We start from the raw sequence: 14,598 nt of genomic DNA, 5'->3' as shown, positions 1-14,598 counted from the left end.
CCCAGAACCCAGGCCACCAGCAACCCCACAGAGGGCGAGAAGAGGGCGGGTGGAAACCCACCGCCAGCGAGGTCCGCCCCCCTCCAGCGGCAGCCAAGGGGACCCGCGGGCGGGGCCCCCACGACTACGGGAAGAGGCAGCCAGGGAACCCACACCGGTGGACCGGGACCCAGGCGAACCCCGACCACCCGGCCCGGGCCGGACATGCGGCCAGGAGGCCCTCACCCCCCCCTACTACTCAGCCCCAACAAAGATTAGTGGTGGGAACACCAATGTTTTGTCTACTAGAATGTATCATCTTCTACGATTTAATCTCAGTATGCTCCTCTCTTTCATGCTTTATTTTCATGTTAAAATATCTGTTTCAATATAATTTGAAGGAATATTTGATTACTTTTATTAAGTGTCGTCTATGTCCCACAGTCTCCCGGTCCTCTTGTCAGCCGAAACTGACTGAAGTAACTTTGGACTCCCGTCCCGGTTGTCTCCTGGGACAACTGTGTATTACAGAGCTAGAAGTGAGATCATGGCAGAAGCCACTAAGAGAATCAAGAACATAATGGAAGAGTGTAAACATTGCACAGTGTCGTATAGTTGCTTAACCTCAAAACACAGGGACACCTGTGCTGAGCTTAAAAATGCCAAAAACTGTGCTTCTACAATTTGTTTGATTTGATGCTAATTTAATTTAGTTTCTACTATTACTACCACTATACTGTCAATTAGCAGATACTTGTATCCAAAGCGACTTACATCTGAGAGAACAACACAAGCACAAAATCACATACTGTAGGAGGGTACAGCTGGATAAGTGCTGGTTGTGCTAGAATGTTTTTTTTTCTTTTTTTTCCCACCCAACCCAACAGTCCCTTTATACAAGAAATCTACGACTAAAAAGACACCATCATGCGATCATCTTGTCATAAGTGCATGCAGCTTACTCAGTGCTGAGTCCTGGAAAGAGCTGGATCTTCTAACTACCGTAATTCTGATGAGCAGAAAAGTTTACTAGATGCAGAAGTGCTCCTTAAAGTAGTTACAGACCCTGCAGATCTGACAGAGTTTGGTAAGTCTTTCCAGCATCGGGGAATAATGGAGGAGAAGAGTTTGGCTACTGATTTCATTCCACGCTGTTGTGGAAGCACCAGGCGTCTGTCACTGGTTGAGTGGAGCTGTTGAGAGGGGGTGTAGCTCTGGATGAAGGAGGGAAGGTATTGAGGAGCCATTTGGGTAATTATTTGGTAAGCCAGAAGCAGTTTTTACTCTCTTGTGCTCTGTAAGAATGCATATAAACATCGCACACATTTAGCCTCTTCTCAAATATATTAACATTCATTAAAGCACCTGAATTGACATTTACAGCATGCTTTTACTCCTTTATGTACTGTATTTCACCCTTGCCCGTTTTTTTTCTTTTTCTTCATTTTCAACACAATGGCTTTCCAAATGTAATCATCTTTTGCCAACATTAACAAACACATTTAAAACAATTCCCTCATGCTACTAGCCCCCCATAATATACAGTAAGGTTTGTTGTTGCAGGAATTTGCTGCATCCCTTCTGTAATATGTACAAACTTGATTAGCTGGGGCTGATATGGATGAAAAACTATTGTTCAAATATTATAAACTTTGTACTCTCAGTCCTTCACCTTCACGATAATCCAATATGCTTGAATAAAAGGTTTAAATACAAAAAAAGTAAATAATGGCAAATGTATTTGCTGTAGTTGTAAATAATGGGATTAGAAAGGGAAATGTAGCTTCATATTTACCACAACAATTTCCTGGTCTATTTTTGATTTAGGATGAGAATCAGCTATGATGTGTCCAGATGGATGGATGGACGGGTGGACGGATGGATAGATGGATGAATGTATCCATGGATGGATGGACTGATGGATGGATGGATGGATGGATGGATGGATGGATGGATGGATGGATGGATGGATGGATGGATGGATGGATGGATGGATGGATGGATGGATGGATGGATGGATGGATGGATGGATGGATGGATGGATGGATGGATGGATGGATGGATGGATTTAAATCAGTGCACAGTGAAGTGAAGCACATGTTTTGAGATGTAACATTGTCTGAATGAAATATCAATAAGCTCAGTGCCTTTGGGTTTCAACTCGGAGAGATTCCAACTAAACGTGTCTCAAAATGCCCGTCAACTTTATAACAATTGAAATCTTTAAAAGGTCACAATATTTCTAGCCTTCTCCAGTTTGCTGGACCAAAAGCAGCTATCTCCAGAGCTTTTAAGCGAGAAGAACCACTCCAGGCTGTTACACAATGAACCCAATGCAATCAGAGCCACCTCATCTGAAAGGGCCTTAAGAATGCATTCATTCACAGACTCATGTATACAATCATGTATTTTGTCAAAATATTACTATGCTTGCCTCCCCACCTCCACTCTTTGGTCTTGATTCACAAAGGCTGTATAGGAGGATGACATGGGTGGAGAGGATATAAATTGATTCATTGAACGGTTTGATGATCATTGCATTCATTGTATGACTCACATCTGATGTTGACGACAAAGCTGTGACAGGTCTGGGTTTACGATTACAACCTTCAGCCAAGTGTGTCTCGTGTATACACAGAAAAACTCCTTACAAACTGGCTTTTATTTGTACAGATGCAAGATAAGGATAATTCAGTTTCACAGCAGGTAATAAAAGCTGGCAGTCTATATAGTACATCCACTTCACAAGTGCTGCTCACAATACTTGATGTTATTCTGCATACAAAAGGTTTATGGCATAAATGAATAGTACATTTTCTTGCAGCATTTGTGTCTCTTCTCTCTTTCTCAGCATGCCTCCTCACATTTCTACAATTCTTCTTCACAACACTTAAATAAATCCAAACTCAATTTTTATGACAGATAAGCCAGTATTAGTCATAGTATATACGTTGATTTGTGACCATACAATCACATGAGAAAGAAAGCGCATCTTGTTGACCTTGACGGAGGAATTGCGTGGCTGCAGAACGAGTCCAAATCATCAATCTTCCACCATGATTGGTAATAACTGGTATAAAATGTTTGTAGTAAGATTCTGCACTAGTTTTTAATAAAACATTGTACTGAGGGTAAACTACTACACTCTGGTCTCATCTAGCTCAAGGACAATGTTCCAGAGACGTATGCATGCGTATTACTCTTTTACAAAGAGTATATTATTGTAATTGCTAATCAGAGGTGTCTGAGACGGGCAGTTGCCGAATGCTCCTTTTTATTTTGTTGTGCACAAACACGTACTTATAACAGTTGAAACTGGCAAACTTACTCGTGCATCCCCTTGGTCTGCTCTCCTTACCATGATCGACATCTGAATAAACTGAAAGGTATTCGTCCCTGATGTAAGAGCACAAATCCTGCTGCAATGCAAATGTTAAGCTTAAACATGACACGTAAGTCATGGCTCATGCTATAATTACTTTACATGGATTTTGGTTTCAGCATTTGGTTTTCCTCTATCATCTGCACCCTTGAGAGGATTAATTTAATTCTCCAGACATGGCCTCTGGTTGAATGGGATATAACAGTTTATTGGGAAATAATTTGAATCTAATTTGCACTAATTTGAAAATGTAATAAGGTGTAATAAGCACAAAATACTAAATATCACATTGGGTGAGTGCTGCTTACTGTTGGGCTACATTAAAGGCTCACTTAAACAGTGATGTGTTGGTGATTGTCACATAAAAGTAATTATGATTGCTACATGAGGTTTTTCAAAATTCATTTTAAATCAGCAGATGTTTATCAGCATGAGACATCAGATAGATGTTAATTTGTCATATGTGCTGGCATCTAGTTTGTGTTAAATTTGATGTAAAAAATCATATTGGGCTGTCTCTATGCCCACTGGTTGCACACTTGGTGGTATTTTTTACTGCAACATCTTTAGATTGGTTGTCACCTTGTGTTGTCCCTTTCAAAGCAGAGCCTTTTGTTTTAAATTTTGGATATATGTTCTGACAATGGCCCCTTTCTCACCATCCCCTATGATAAACTGACAAATATAACTGTCCATGTGGAGTTGGAAGTAATCCCTGGATTGCATTTTCCCAGAGCGAAGGTGTACCAGTGGCAGACTGAAATACACCATTCTGCCTAAATGTGCCAGCAGGATAAGGGGGAAAAAAAGGCGGTATGAATCTGTATGAATATGAATTTTGTTATAGAGAATGAACAATGTGAAAACTAGGGCTAACATATTTTTTCAACTTATTCCCTCTTGTTCTAAGGTTGCTGTTTCTTATATTCACTTACCAACACAATAGAAAATTAAAGCTGTAAGCAGCGATGAACGGGCCCTCGCGCGTGCAATTTTCACCAATAAAGGTCAAGGACTCAAAACCGAGTCCGATGACACCACCCACGAGTCTTTATATCAAACCATTCAAAAGTTATGGCAGAAAGTAGGAACTATCAAATATGGACCAATCAGAAGAAGGGGGGGGCACGCTTTTTGGCGTCTATCGTCGCCACGGTAACGCTTTTGACTGAGAAAAGTAATGCCGATCGTCACAGGATCTAGATCTAGATGCACATTTTGATGTATAACACACCTGGGTGCACGTTACGGTTCGGGCCGCATTAATGACCGAAGAAATGGCATAAATTGCGCCAAAATTACACGATTAATTCAAAATGGCTGATTTCCTGTTCGGTGTCGGCCATGGCGCTGAGAGACTTTTCTTTAAGTTGCGACATGATACAGGTGTGTAGCGATTTTTGTGCATGTACGTCAAACCGTATTGTGGGGCTTGAGGCACGAGGTTTTCTAGGGGGCGCTGTTGAGCCATTAGGCCACGCCTATTAATGCAAACCATTAAATATCAAATTTTTCGCCAGGCCTGGTTTGCGTGCAAAGTTTGGTGACTTTTGGGGCACATTTAGGGGGGCAAAAAGGCCCTCATTCTCGTTTTTCTCGTTTTTTTAGGGCCCGAGCACTGACAGTGCGAAGGCCCTATTGTATCTGTAGGAATTTTTAGTTTTTTTCCTTCTTCCGACGAAATGAGGGCCTTTTTGCCCCCCTAAACGTGCCCCAAAAGTCACCAAATTTTGCAAGAAGGAAAAAAACTAAAAAAACGAGAAAAACGAGAAAAATTCCTACGGATACAATAGGGCCTTCGCACTGTCAGTGCTCGGGCCCTAATAACAGTTACCCCGATGGCCCTACAGACATAGTGACATTCCCGAGCATTGGAGAGCAATGAGAGGTCCACACATGGACAAAACGAACAACAACATGTTTAAAATATTGCTTGGTGCCTTTTCCCAGTTCCATTTAAAACTTCAACTGAGTAATAATCCTGCAAACCTGTTGATCCAACCATTACCTTCCCCGCGCGCTGAGCCTCCGGTGACGCAGCCGCGCCTCCAGGAGGGCGTGCGGCGCGAGCCTTCATGCTTCAATGACGTGGGGACACAAAGTGTTAGAAGGGCTTGTAGTTAAAAAAAAAAAAAAAAAAAAAAAGGGGTGGGTGGGGGGTAAAATAAGGGGGGATATAGCACGCGCAGAGGAGACTAAACAGAACCACCAGAGAAGGAGATGCAGACTTTCCAGAGCCTGAGCCAGCCTGCGCGGCGCGGAGCCCTGAGCAGCGCCATGTCCCTGCACACGGCCAGCAGCGCCCTGGCAGCCCTCCTCATCCTCACCATCACAGCCTGGCCAAGTAAGTCAGGCAATATTTGATCATTTGTGCTCATTGTCTGTTATTTTGATTCACTTTTCCCTAAATGGTTGAAGAAAAAATAACTTTCCTCTTTGTCTATCCTTAGAGATGACTTTACTGATAGTATAAAATACAAATAAAAATTGATTTAGTCAATACTTTAAACTTCCTTTTTTACTATAAGGGACCCCTGTTAAACATATTGTCTTGCATGCATGTATTTGTCAGTTCATCCATCGTTTTTAACTGATGTAATGATTAACTTGATGAGACAGTTGTGCATGAAATAAAGCCAACCATGTTCTGGTCCCTCGGTGTTTGACTAGTTGTGAGTGACACAAGCCACAAATGACTGAGAGGAGCACAAATGCAGATTGACATTTACTTCTTTCACTCCTGACAAATTGATCTTTGTTTTGACTTGTAGGTTTTAGGATTCAGGGTCAGTCCTGCAGGCTGTGGAGACACGACTCTTAAAAGTTGAAGGGTTTTTATTTGTATTATTTCAATTCAATTACATTACAAAAGTATTCATTAAATTCCGAAGGGAAATTAATTAAGTTTTCAAAGCAAGAATAGATTTTCATCAACTTGTTGGACAACCAAATTTTGCAGAAAAGCTCTCAACTTTCAGAAGGACATTGGGTGCAATAATGTTGCAGCGTAAGAGATGTTACATCTGATTTCTATGCTGCCTGTTGCGTCCACTGTCGTGCATTATTTTAACATTATTCTGTGTTCTCTATGAAACTAAAGGTGCTACAGCAGATCTTCAGCAGGCCACAACAAATCAGAGGCAGGTCCTTGATCAGGTAGCATTTCCTTCTTTCTCTGGTATCTGTGTTGTTGGCTCCTCCATCATCCTCTGTCCTGCTCCACAGATAGATGCTGTGTGCACATCTTACTTCTCAGGAGACCTGACGTTTTGGGTGAGTGAGGTATCAAATATTTGACTTAAAACACTCTTAAGATAGATCTTATACATGTCTCACATTTTGTCTATTTTTCCAGGCATCTGATCTTTTAGGAGAACTCTGTGCCTTGATGATGATTCAGAAGTCAAAGGTACCACAAATCCAAAACGTTCTGCAATAACTAAAGCCCCCCTAATATTATATTCTATATTCTTTTGATGCACACATTCAGTCAGAATAAAAAGCTGTACTGAGATTTAATCACAATTTGTTGTCTATATTTTAAGGAGCTGAGAGTGGAAGAAAATAACAAAAGAGTGAGTCAATATTTATCCCCATTTAAACATTTCCATTGACAATAGAAAACATAAAATAAAACCAAATTTCATTTGTAATGTGCTTGTTTGTGTTTGTACCTGTGAGGTTTATTTGCTTGTTGCTGTTTTTCATATCTGCGACGTATGTGCAGCTTTTATTTCACTACTCCAGACCAAAAGGTTCTGCCTTGTCTGATGGGCTGGTAAGTAAATGAAAAAAAAAACTGCACTTCTTTCAAGTGTTGCTTGAGCTAAGAAAACCCTTTACATCATTTGACCTGATCTGGATGTATTGCTCTGTTGGTGGCAGGACTTTGGATCCTTATTTCAAAACTTGAGTGCATGCAAGAGCATGAGTGGAGAATGAATGCATGCATGCAGGCAAATGTAGGGTTCATGGGCACATGTCAGGTGTAATATGCAAAGAAAAAAATGCTGTCTTCTTGTGTGTGCTGGATGGTAGATTACGTTTTCTGTATGGATGTGAGAGCATGGCACCATACCCACCTTTCTTTCTTAGTTGCATGAGAACTTGGATGAACTGTTTGTCTCATTTGTCTGCTTCTCACACACCCCATCAAAAGGAGGAACTGTTTCAAATCTTGCAGATTATATATGTATTTACATCACATTTTCTGCTAAATGCTTATCTTCGAAAATAAAAGAAATACAGTGAAATGCAATATGATTTTAGTGAACAAATGTTAAGATTATTAAAATATGAAAATAATAAAGAAATAACCTAAATATACCTTTATTGAAAATGTTCATTAAAACACTGTGGATGCAGGGATGTGGTTATTTAAATGAGTCAGCAGCAACAAAGACATTTTTGAATGGTTAAAACAGCGGAGTTACGTCACGTCCAGTGTGTGGTTCTGCTCCCTAAACACACCCTTTAATTAAAGAACCCATCCACCATCCTGTTTAAAGTTGTGAAAGGGGGTGGTGACCCACCATCAAGCCTGAGGTTCGTAAGCTGGAACTGCTTTTCACTATGATGTAAGAATTACATGGGAAAAAAAGAGGGAGAACGGACTGTATCACTAGATGGTAAAGGTCCATATAAATAAAATAAATCTACTGAACTATTTCAATGATTTTCACCTTAATAGTGATAAAACTGATGAAACTGCATTACACAGTTTTTGGTCTGTTAAATTTAACTACAAACGATCTCATTGCCATTTATATAATTAAAAAAATGTTTTGGGGTATTTAATGAGATAAAAATGTTTGTTTAACTTTCTAACACTTGAATAGATTATATTTCTTTACATGCCCAGATTTCTTTCACTGAAGCCAGTGTACCCATAAAACATTTCAGGGTACACATTCACTTGGCTCAGTTGAGTTCAGTTCAACTCAATGAGACTTTATTTATCCTCAAGGGGAAATTATATGTCGTTGTTGTCATCATTTTTTAAGTTTCTTGAAAGAGACATTGGGGATGGTTATAAATGTGTACAGGAAAGATGTGTCGCAGCGGATCTGAAGAATCCTCTGACTGAGGACGCTGTTGTTGATCAGAAAAATGAAATTCTCTTATGAAATATCATCTCTCTTCTTGTGTGTGATGCATCATAGATCACATTTTCTTCAATGACACGTGAAAAAATACGCAGGACTCCATTACAAAGATCTCAAATAATTGTGATGCCTTTAATAACATGTTGACCCTAAAGCTGCAAAGAGGACTAAGCTGTGCCGCACGCTCTTCGATGTAGAAAAGAGCCAAACAGTGTTCTCCTTTCAAAGTACTCAATGTTCCTCACTGAGCACTTTCTCTTTTGCTCACGTTGATATTTGTATCTGCCTGTGTCTCTGTGTTGGTCAGACTTCTCAGGTGCACCCTCTCCTGCATCTAGTTTCTCAGCTCCATACCAGAAGAGAGAGAGGAGTCTCCATGCACGTGTGTACCACCGACACCCGTCTACACAAAGCAGCGGTGAACACATACTGAGACGTTTGCACACTCGATAGAAGGCAACAAATGATACAACCTGTCACGAGTTCTTGTTTAGTCTGTGTGTGTTTTGTTTTTTGGGGATTTTCAGCACACTTTCTAGTGGTAGTCATGCAAAGCTCCTGCTGAAAAGAAAACATTCAGATGTCTAAAGTACTAAAAGGAAAACATCAAAAGAGCAAGTGGTGCTCCGTATTTTAGTTTGCAGCAAACGTGAAATGCGCGCGCTATACTTTGCAGTTGATTTCAAAATGTGTTTTCCCTGTCCTTACCGTACAAGTCTGTATGAAAAAAAAGTCTACATTAGTTGTACTTTACCATGCTGAGAGTAATTATGGTGTAAAATTAGTGCGGCCGGAACTTCTCCTCCGTTGCTATCAAGCAAAGTGGATACAGAGAAACGGTGGGTGAGAAATGTGGGAAATGTTCTGTAGAATCCAGTTGTGTTTGCTGTTGCCGGGTCATTGTAGTCAACGCTGTGAAAACTGAAAATGGGGCAGAAGCAATCATCTTGCGTGGAAAGTTAAATCCAGCACTTTTTGTGTCCACTCAGGCTGAACTCCAGGGGCCTGGAGGAATTGAGAGCAGAGGCTACTTCCTCTACCGGGTATGTGTGTGCTTCTGTCACTAAATAAAAGCCCTATATCATATGAGGGACTAAACACATGTGTTTGCTCTTACAGCCACGAAATGGAAGAAGATCCCTAGAATATGAATAAAGAAATGGTAACACTCCTTTGAATCTGTTTTCCCTATCTTAAAGAGACGTTGCAGTAATATTTGAAAGCTTAAAAGTATCAGAGAGCAGGACAAAGAAATATGCTGTTTGTCTTACTTGGATAGGACTGTGGCTGTATTAACTTGTAACCATGCCCCACTCATGTATATTATTATATTCTAGTGTCAAATGGATGAGGTTAACTGTACAGATATGACCCAGACCCTGAGAGCTGAACCTCTGCACCACGACTGATTGATCCAGACTCCAACAACATCCCTCTACTACGGCTGTGTAGTGATGTTTGAATGTACACTGGATATGAATTAAAATACTATTCATTGGTTCCGATTTTATTTTGCATCAAATGTGGATTTATTTACATTAAATCTGCTACAACAAGAGAGGGAAGATTCATTTGAATTATGTTCACGACGTGAAACAGGAATATTCCTGCGATTTGTAGACCAGTATGAATAAATGAAGATACAATCTTAAATGTGTAATTACCGATATTAACAGCAGATGTCGCCATCATCTAAATTTTGAATTAAAATTAATTTTAATTGAATCTCTCACTTACACTACTGTTTTGACCCTCATGTGGTTCCTGTCACACCGATAGACTAAATAAGGGTTTGGCTTTACTAATACCATGAATGAATATTGAATGAATCCCTACAACGTTCCAGATTTGGGTAGCTTAATGAAAATAACTGTCCTCAAGGCAAAACTCCAGTGAAAAAAAAAGGATTTAGGAAAAGATGATAGATCAAAGCAAAGAAGAGCTTAATTATCATTTAGTTCATCATTACAGCAGGGGCCCCAACCAATGGGCTGCACAGAAAGAATAAAAACTTGTTTCTATTTAATTGTCACAGTCTGCAGAATATTTGACAGCTTCCATCAGTGCCTTTTTTTGTTTGTTTTAATACACTTGTCTTGTAGTATTTTTCATGAACCACCCATCCTGTTCGGGCCACAATAGGAAACAAAGAAATCTTAGTAAAAATGACTAGAAACAAAAATTGCCAGAGCTTATTTACGAAGGGGGATGAAATGGATGAAACAGTAGTAGACTCCAAGCCCCCCCCCCCCCAAAGAAAGTTTCATTCAAAAGAAAATACTAAGAGTCCTATTTAAATTACAGATTAAATGCAACCAGTGACTCTGCTCCAGTCTTGCGCTGTGTAATATGTAGCAACTGGTTATCAAATATGCAGGGACATCATGAGGCCTTCATAACTGCTTCACTACATGGAGGCCAAACATCCTGCATTAACAGGCAGACCTTCACCACAGACCAAATTGGGCCATGAAGACAATGGTCTTGCATGAAATCAATCTGGTACAAAAAAGGCTAAAGTCTAAAGTTTTTCTCTGTTCACACAATGTGTCTCGTATTACCTGAATTACCAATAAGAATTGACTGTTTGATGACTATTATGTAACAAATGAAGCAGTGGAAGACATGGAAATTCAGAAATAATCAAATTAAGCCATATTTTCAGACCGTTTAAAATACCCGTTTAAGTATTTAAATCCTAAAAGATTGTTTTGGTCTAACATATTCAATTATCTATCAGTATTTTATCAGAGAAGCTTGCAGGATAGGAACAAGGCAAGTTAAGTGAATGAATCCTCTAACAAATGTCATGATAACCTATGGTTTAAATCACTCTAAACTATGTAATTTATCCTTGCCTTTTCAGAAAATGAATAAACCTTGAATTAAAGACATTTTATTGTTTAAAAATCATTAAAACCGTACAAAAAAAGGATACACGATACATTTTCACAAGATGTACACATCTGCTTCTCATAACTTCCTTCACGACCAAAGTGATGAAACAGCGCAGAATACAAGCCATCGTGGGTAAAACATGGTAGTGCAGCCTTTAACCTAGTTTGACTGTTGCCATGGAGATGGGTACCACGCCGGAGACGGAGAAACAGTCAGAAAGTACAAGTCCAATATTTATGTATAATTATGCCATAAAAACATACATTTGTCAAAAATGTAAAAAGCTGCATCGTAAAATATTTATTTCCACAACCCTGAGTACATAATAGAAAAAGAAAAATGTTTAACCAGAGAAATAATAATAATAATAATAATAATAATAATAATAATAATAATAATAATAATAATAATAATAATAATAATAATAATAATAATAATAATAATAATGAATTTAATTTATAATGCACTTTACATTCGATGAATCTCAAAGTGCTACAAAATTCAAGGCAAGGGAAAAAAAAAAAAAAAAGCAGCAGTATCATCACTAAAATGTAAAAAGTCATAAAAATCAATGGCAAATCATAAATCATCATAGCTGGCATATGCTTTCCTGAAAAGGTGGGTCCACTCTTGAAAGAGTCAATTGACTGTGGTTCTCTCAGGTGGGTGGGAGAAAGACTAGTTTTAGATACCAACAGGTGGTTTTAGTTCAGTACCACAGATTTGGCTACACACTGGAGCGACTATAATGCTATTGTGACACCAGTAAAGATTAACATTAACCCCTAAAAATGTACGGCGACGGTACGGCGTACCACCGGCATAAGGTACGCGGCGTGCGCGTACCATACGCCGAGCCTCTACGTTGGTGTAACGCGGAACCATAAATCATCGTAGACTGCGGCTGCAGCTCAGCTGCGCAGTGACCGCCGGCGGCGCCGCTGCTGCTCCGGGACCCGCCTCGCCTCTCCGCGGTAAGTGCAGCCGCTCCCGGCTCACCCACAGCCTCCGTGTGCACCGGTCACGGCCGTGGACGGACAGAAAGAGCAGTTTGGCTTGTGATTGTGCGGTGACAGCTGTGGCCAGAGGCCCCGTGACCCACATCCCGGTCTAATAATCCGCCATAGTGCGTTAGCTCGGGCTAAAACTGGGTCGCCCTGCACAGCGCTGGCACTGGCAGTGCATGCATCACGCGTAAAAATCATTTCACAAACAAAAGTCCTCTAAACTGAGCGTGTCACACTAAAGGGTTGTTATTTGGTGGTTTAATGGACGATGGCGGGAATGCTGGCTGGTGTTTTGCAGGCAGAAGTGCTGCAGGAGCTGCGGTACAAACTTCAACTCCTCTACTTCACACCGCGGACCGACGCCTGCAGCAATACTGGCAATTATCTCCAAAGCAACTCTGTCCATCTCCATTCAACAACATGCAAACTGTGGGGTCGTATTCTAATTTACCACTCCAGTTATCACGATAGTACGACGGAGTATTAGGGCCAAACTAAGACAAACATTTTTTGGAAATTATCATAATAAAGTCATAATAATATGAGAATAAAGCCGTAAAATTACGAGAATAAAGTGGTAATTTATGAGAATAAAGTCGTAAAATTACGAGAATAAAGTCATAATGTTGCGAGAATAAAGTCGTAATAGTACAAGAATAAAGTCGTAATTTATGAGAATAAAGTCGTGATATTATGAGAATAAAGTCGTATTATTACGAGAATAAAGTCGTAATTTATGAGAATAAAGTCGTATTATTACAAGAATAAAGTCGTAATATTATGAGAATAAAGTCGTAATATTACGAGAATAATGTCGTAATATTACGAGAATAATGTCGTAATAGTACGAGAATAAAGTCGTAATTTACGAGAATAAAGTCGTAATATTATGAGAATAAAGTCGTAATATTACAGGAATAAAGTCGTAATATTACGAGAATAAAGTCGTAATATTACGAGAATAAAGTCGTAATATTACGAGAATAAAGTCGTAATATTATGAGATTAAAGTCGTAATTTATGAGAATAAAGTTGTAATTTATGAGAACTCTAACAGGAAGAGCACATACGTCTTTTGTGGAAGAGGAGCTGTCTGGTATAGTATAGCATAGTAGGCTATAGTATAGTATAGTATAGTATAGTATACTATACTATACTATACTATACTATACTAAACTATACTATAGTATAATATAGTATAGTAGTGGTCGACTGCAAGGCTAGCGGTGGTTACATCTGCTGCCATTCAAAGAGGATGATCATAAAGATTTTCCTCTTCCACAGAAGACGCAATTGAATTTCTACTAAGTCTGTGTGGTTCCTTCTTCGAAATACACGCAGTTGTTTGCACAATCATTTTAAAGTCCTTATGCTGCTGATAATAATTTGATGCTGATGTGCCAAAAGTTTAAGTACGGTATTTCCTTATTTGTGAAACCGATACCAAAATATAACTTCACAAGATACTCAATATTCCTCATTTTAACACAGGGAGAAGACTGCTCTTCCTGTTAGAGTTCTCATAAATTACGACTTTATTCTCGTAATATCACGACTCTATATTCATAATATTACAACTTTATTCTCGTAATATTACGACTTTATTCTGATAATATTACGACTTTATTCTCGTAATATTACAACTTTATTCTCGCAATATTATGACTTTATTCTCGTAATTTTACGACTTTATTCTCATATTATTATGACTTTATTCTCATATTATTATGACGTTATTCTCGTAATTTCCAATTTCTTTCGTCTTAGTTTGGCCCTAATACTCTGTCGTACGATAGTCTCCCCACAGTTGCATGTCTGTTTGAGAGGTGGCTTAACGGCTCAGTAATACACTTGCCCATGTGGTACTAGATTACAAATGATGTGGTTTGAAATAAATAAAAAAAAAATATATACCGGTATATTATGACTGTGACAAAGGTGGATACAAGTAAGTTCTGATCCTTGGAAACATGTTATCAGCAGCAATCAGAGACTAAATAAGCATATTATCTTGAGTTTGATCCACCTTGTTTTAAGGCTTGGACTTCTACTCAGTTGGTTGTTTTCTCTAATTTGTTTTTCTATAAGTTATTGTTTTTAGAGAATGCATTAAGGCAAGCAGTGGCTCACATTGGTACAGTAATCAGACATGTCAGTACTGTTGAAATAATCAAAGTAATTAAAAATATTACAGTTTAATTGTGACTGAAAGAAGTATGGTGTCCGT

General features: G+C 39.1%; 2 protein-coding genes across 5 annotated transcripts in view; both read left to right on the top strand.

Annotated features, from left to right (window-relative positions):
- Nucleotides 1-5,581: 5,581 nt before the first annotated feature.
- nmu (neuromedin U) lies at nt 5,582-9,621 on the top strand. The gene is made up of 8 exons (XM_061738969.1): nt 5,582-5,705; nt 6,462-6,517; nt 6,587-6,634; nt 6,717-6,770; nt 6,907-6,936; nt 8,774-8,848; nt 9,456-9,509; nt 9,586-9,621. The coding sequence occupies exons 1-8, from the start codon at nt 5,582-5,584 to the stop codon at nt 9,619-9,621; spliced, it is 477 nt and encodes a 158-aa protein (XP_061594953.1).
- A 2,654-nt stretch (nt 9,622-12,275) lies between these two features.
- The window catches only part of clocka (clock circadian regulator a), a 37,376-nt gene continuing 35,053 nt past the window's right edge, over nt 12,276-14,598 (top strand). For all 4 annotated transcript variants that reach the window (XM_061737998.1, XM_061737996.1, XM_061737997.1 and 1 more), the window contains exon 1: nt 12,276-12,338. The gene's annotated coding sequence lies outside the window, so the exon portion shown is untranslated. The remainder of the gene's footprint in view (nt 12,339-14,598) is intronic.

This window comes from Cololabis saira, chromosome 13, assembly GCF_033807715.1.
Source record: "Cololabis saira isolate AMF1-May2022 chromosome 13, fColSai1.1, whole genome shotgun sequence".
NCBI classification, from domain to species: Eukaryota; Metazoa; Chordata; class Actinopteri; order Beloniformes; family Belonidae; genus Cololabis; species Cololabis saira.
This window is presented reverse-complemented; position numbering and strand designations above follow the sequence as displayed.

Bases quoted from the DNA above. Each gene is read 5' to 3' on its own strand.
- nmu (XM_061738969.1), top strand. From the start codon at position 5,582: ATGCAGACTTTCCAGAGCCTGAGCCAGCCTGCGCGGCGCGGAGCCCTG. The intron at 5,706-6,461 runs GTAAGTCAGGCA...ATGAAACTAAAG, and splicing joins CACCATCACAGCCTGGCCAA to GTGCTACAGCAGATCTTCAG. The intron at 6,635-6,716 runs GTGAGTGAGGTA...CTATTTTTCCAG, and splicing joins CAGGAGACCTGACGTTTTGG to GCATCTGATCTTTTAGGAGA.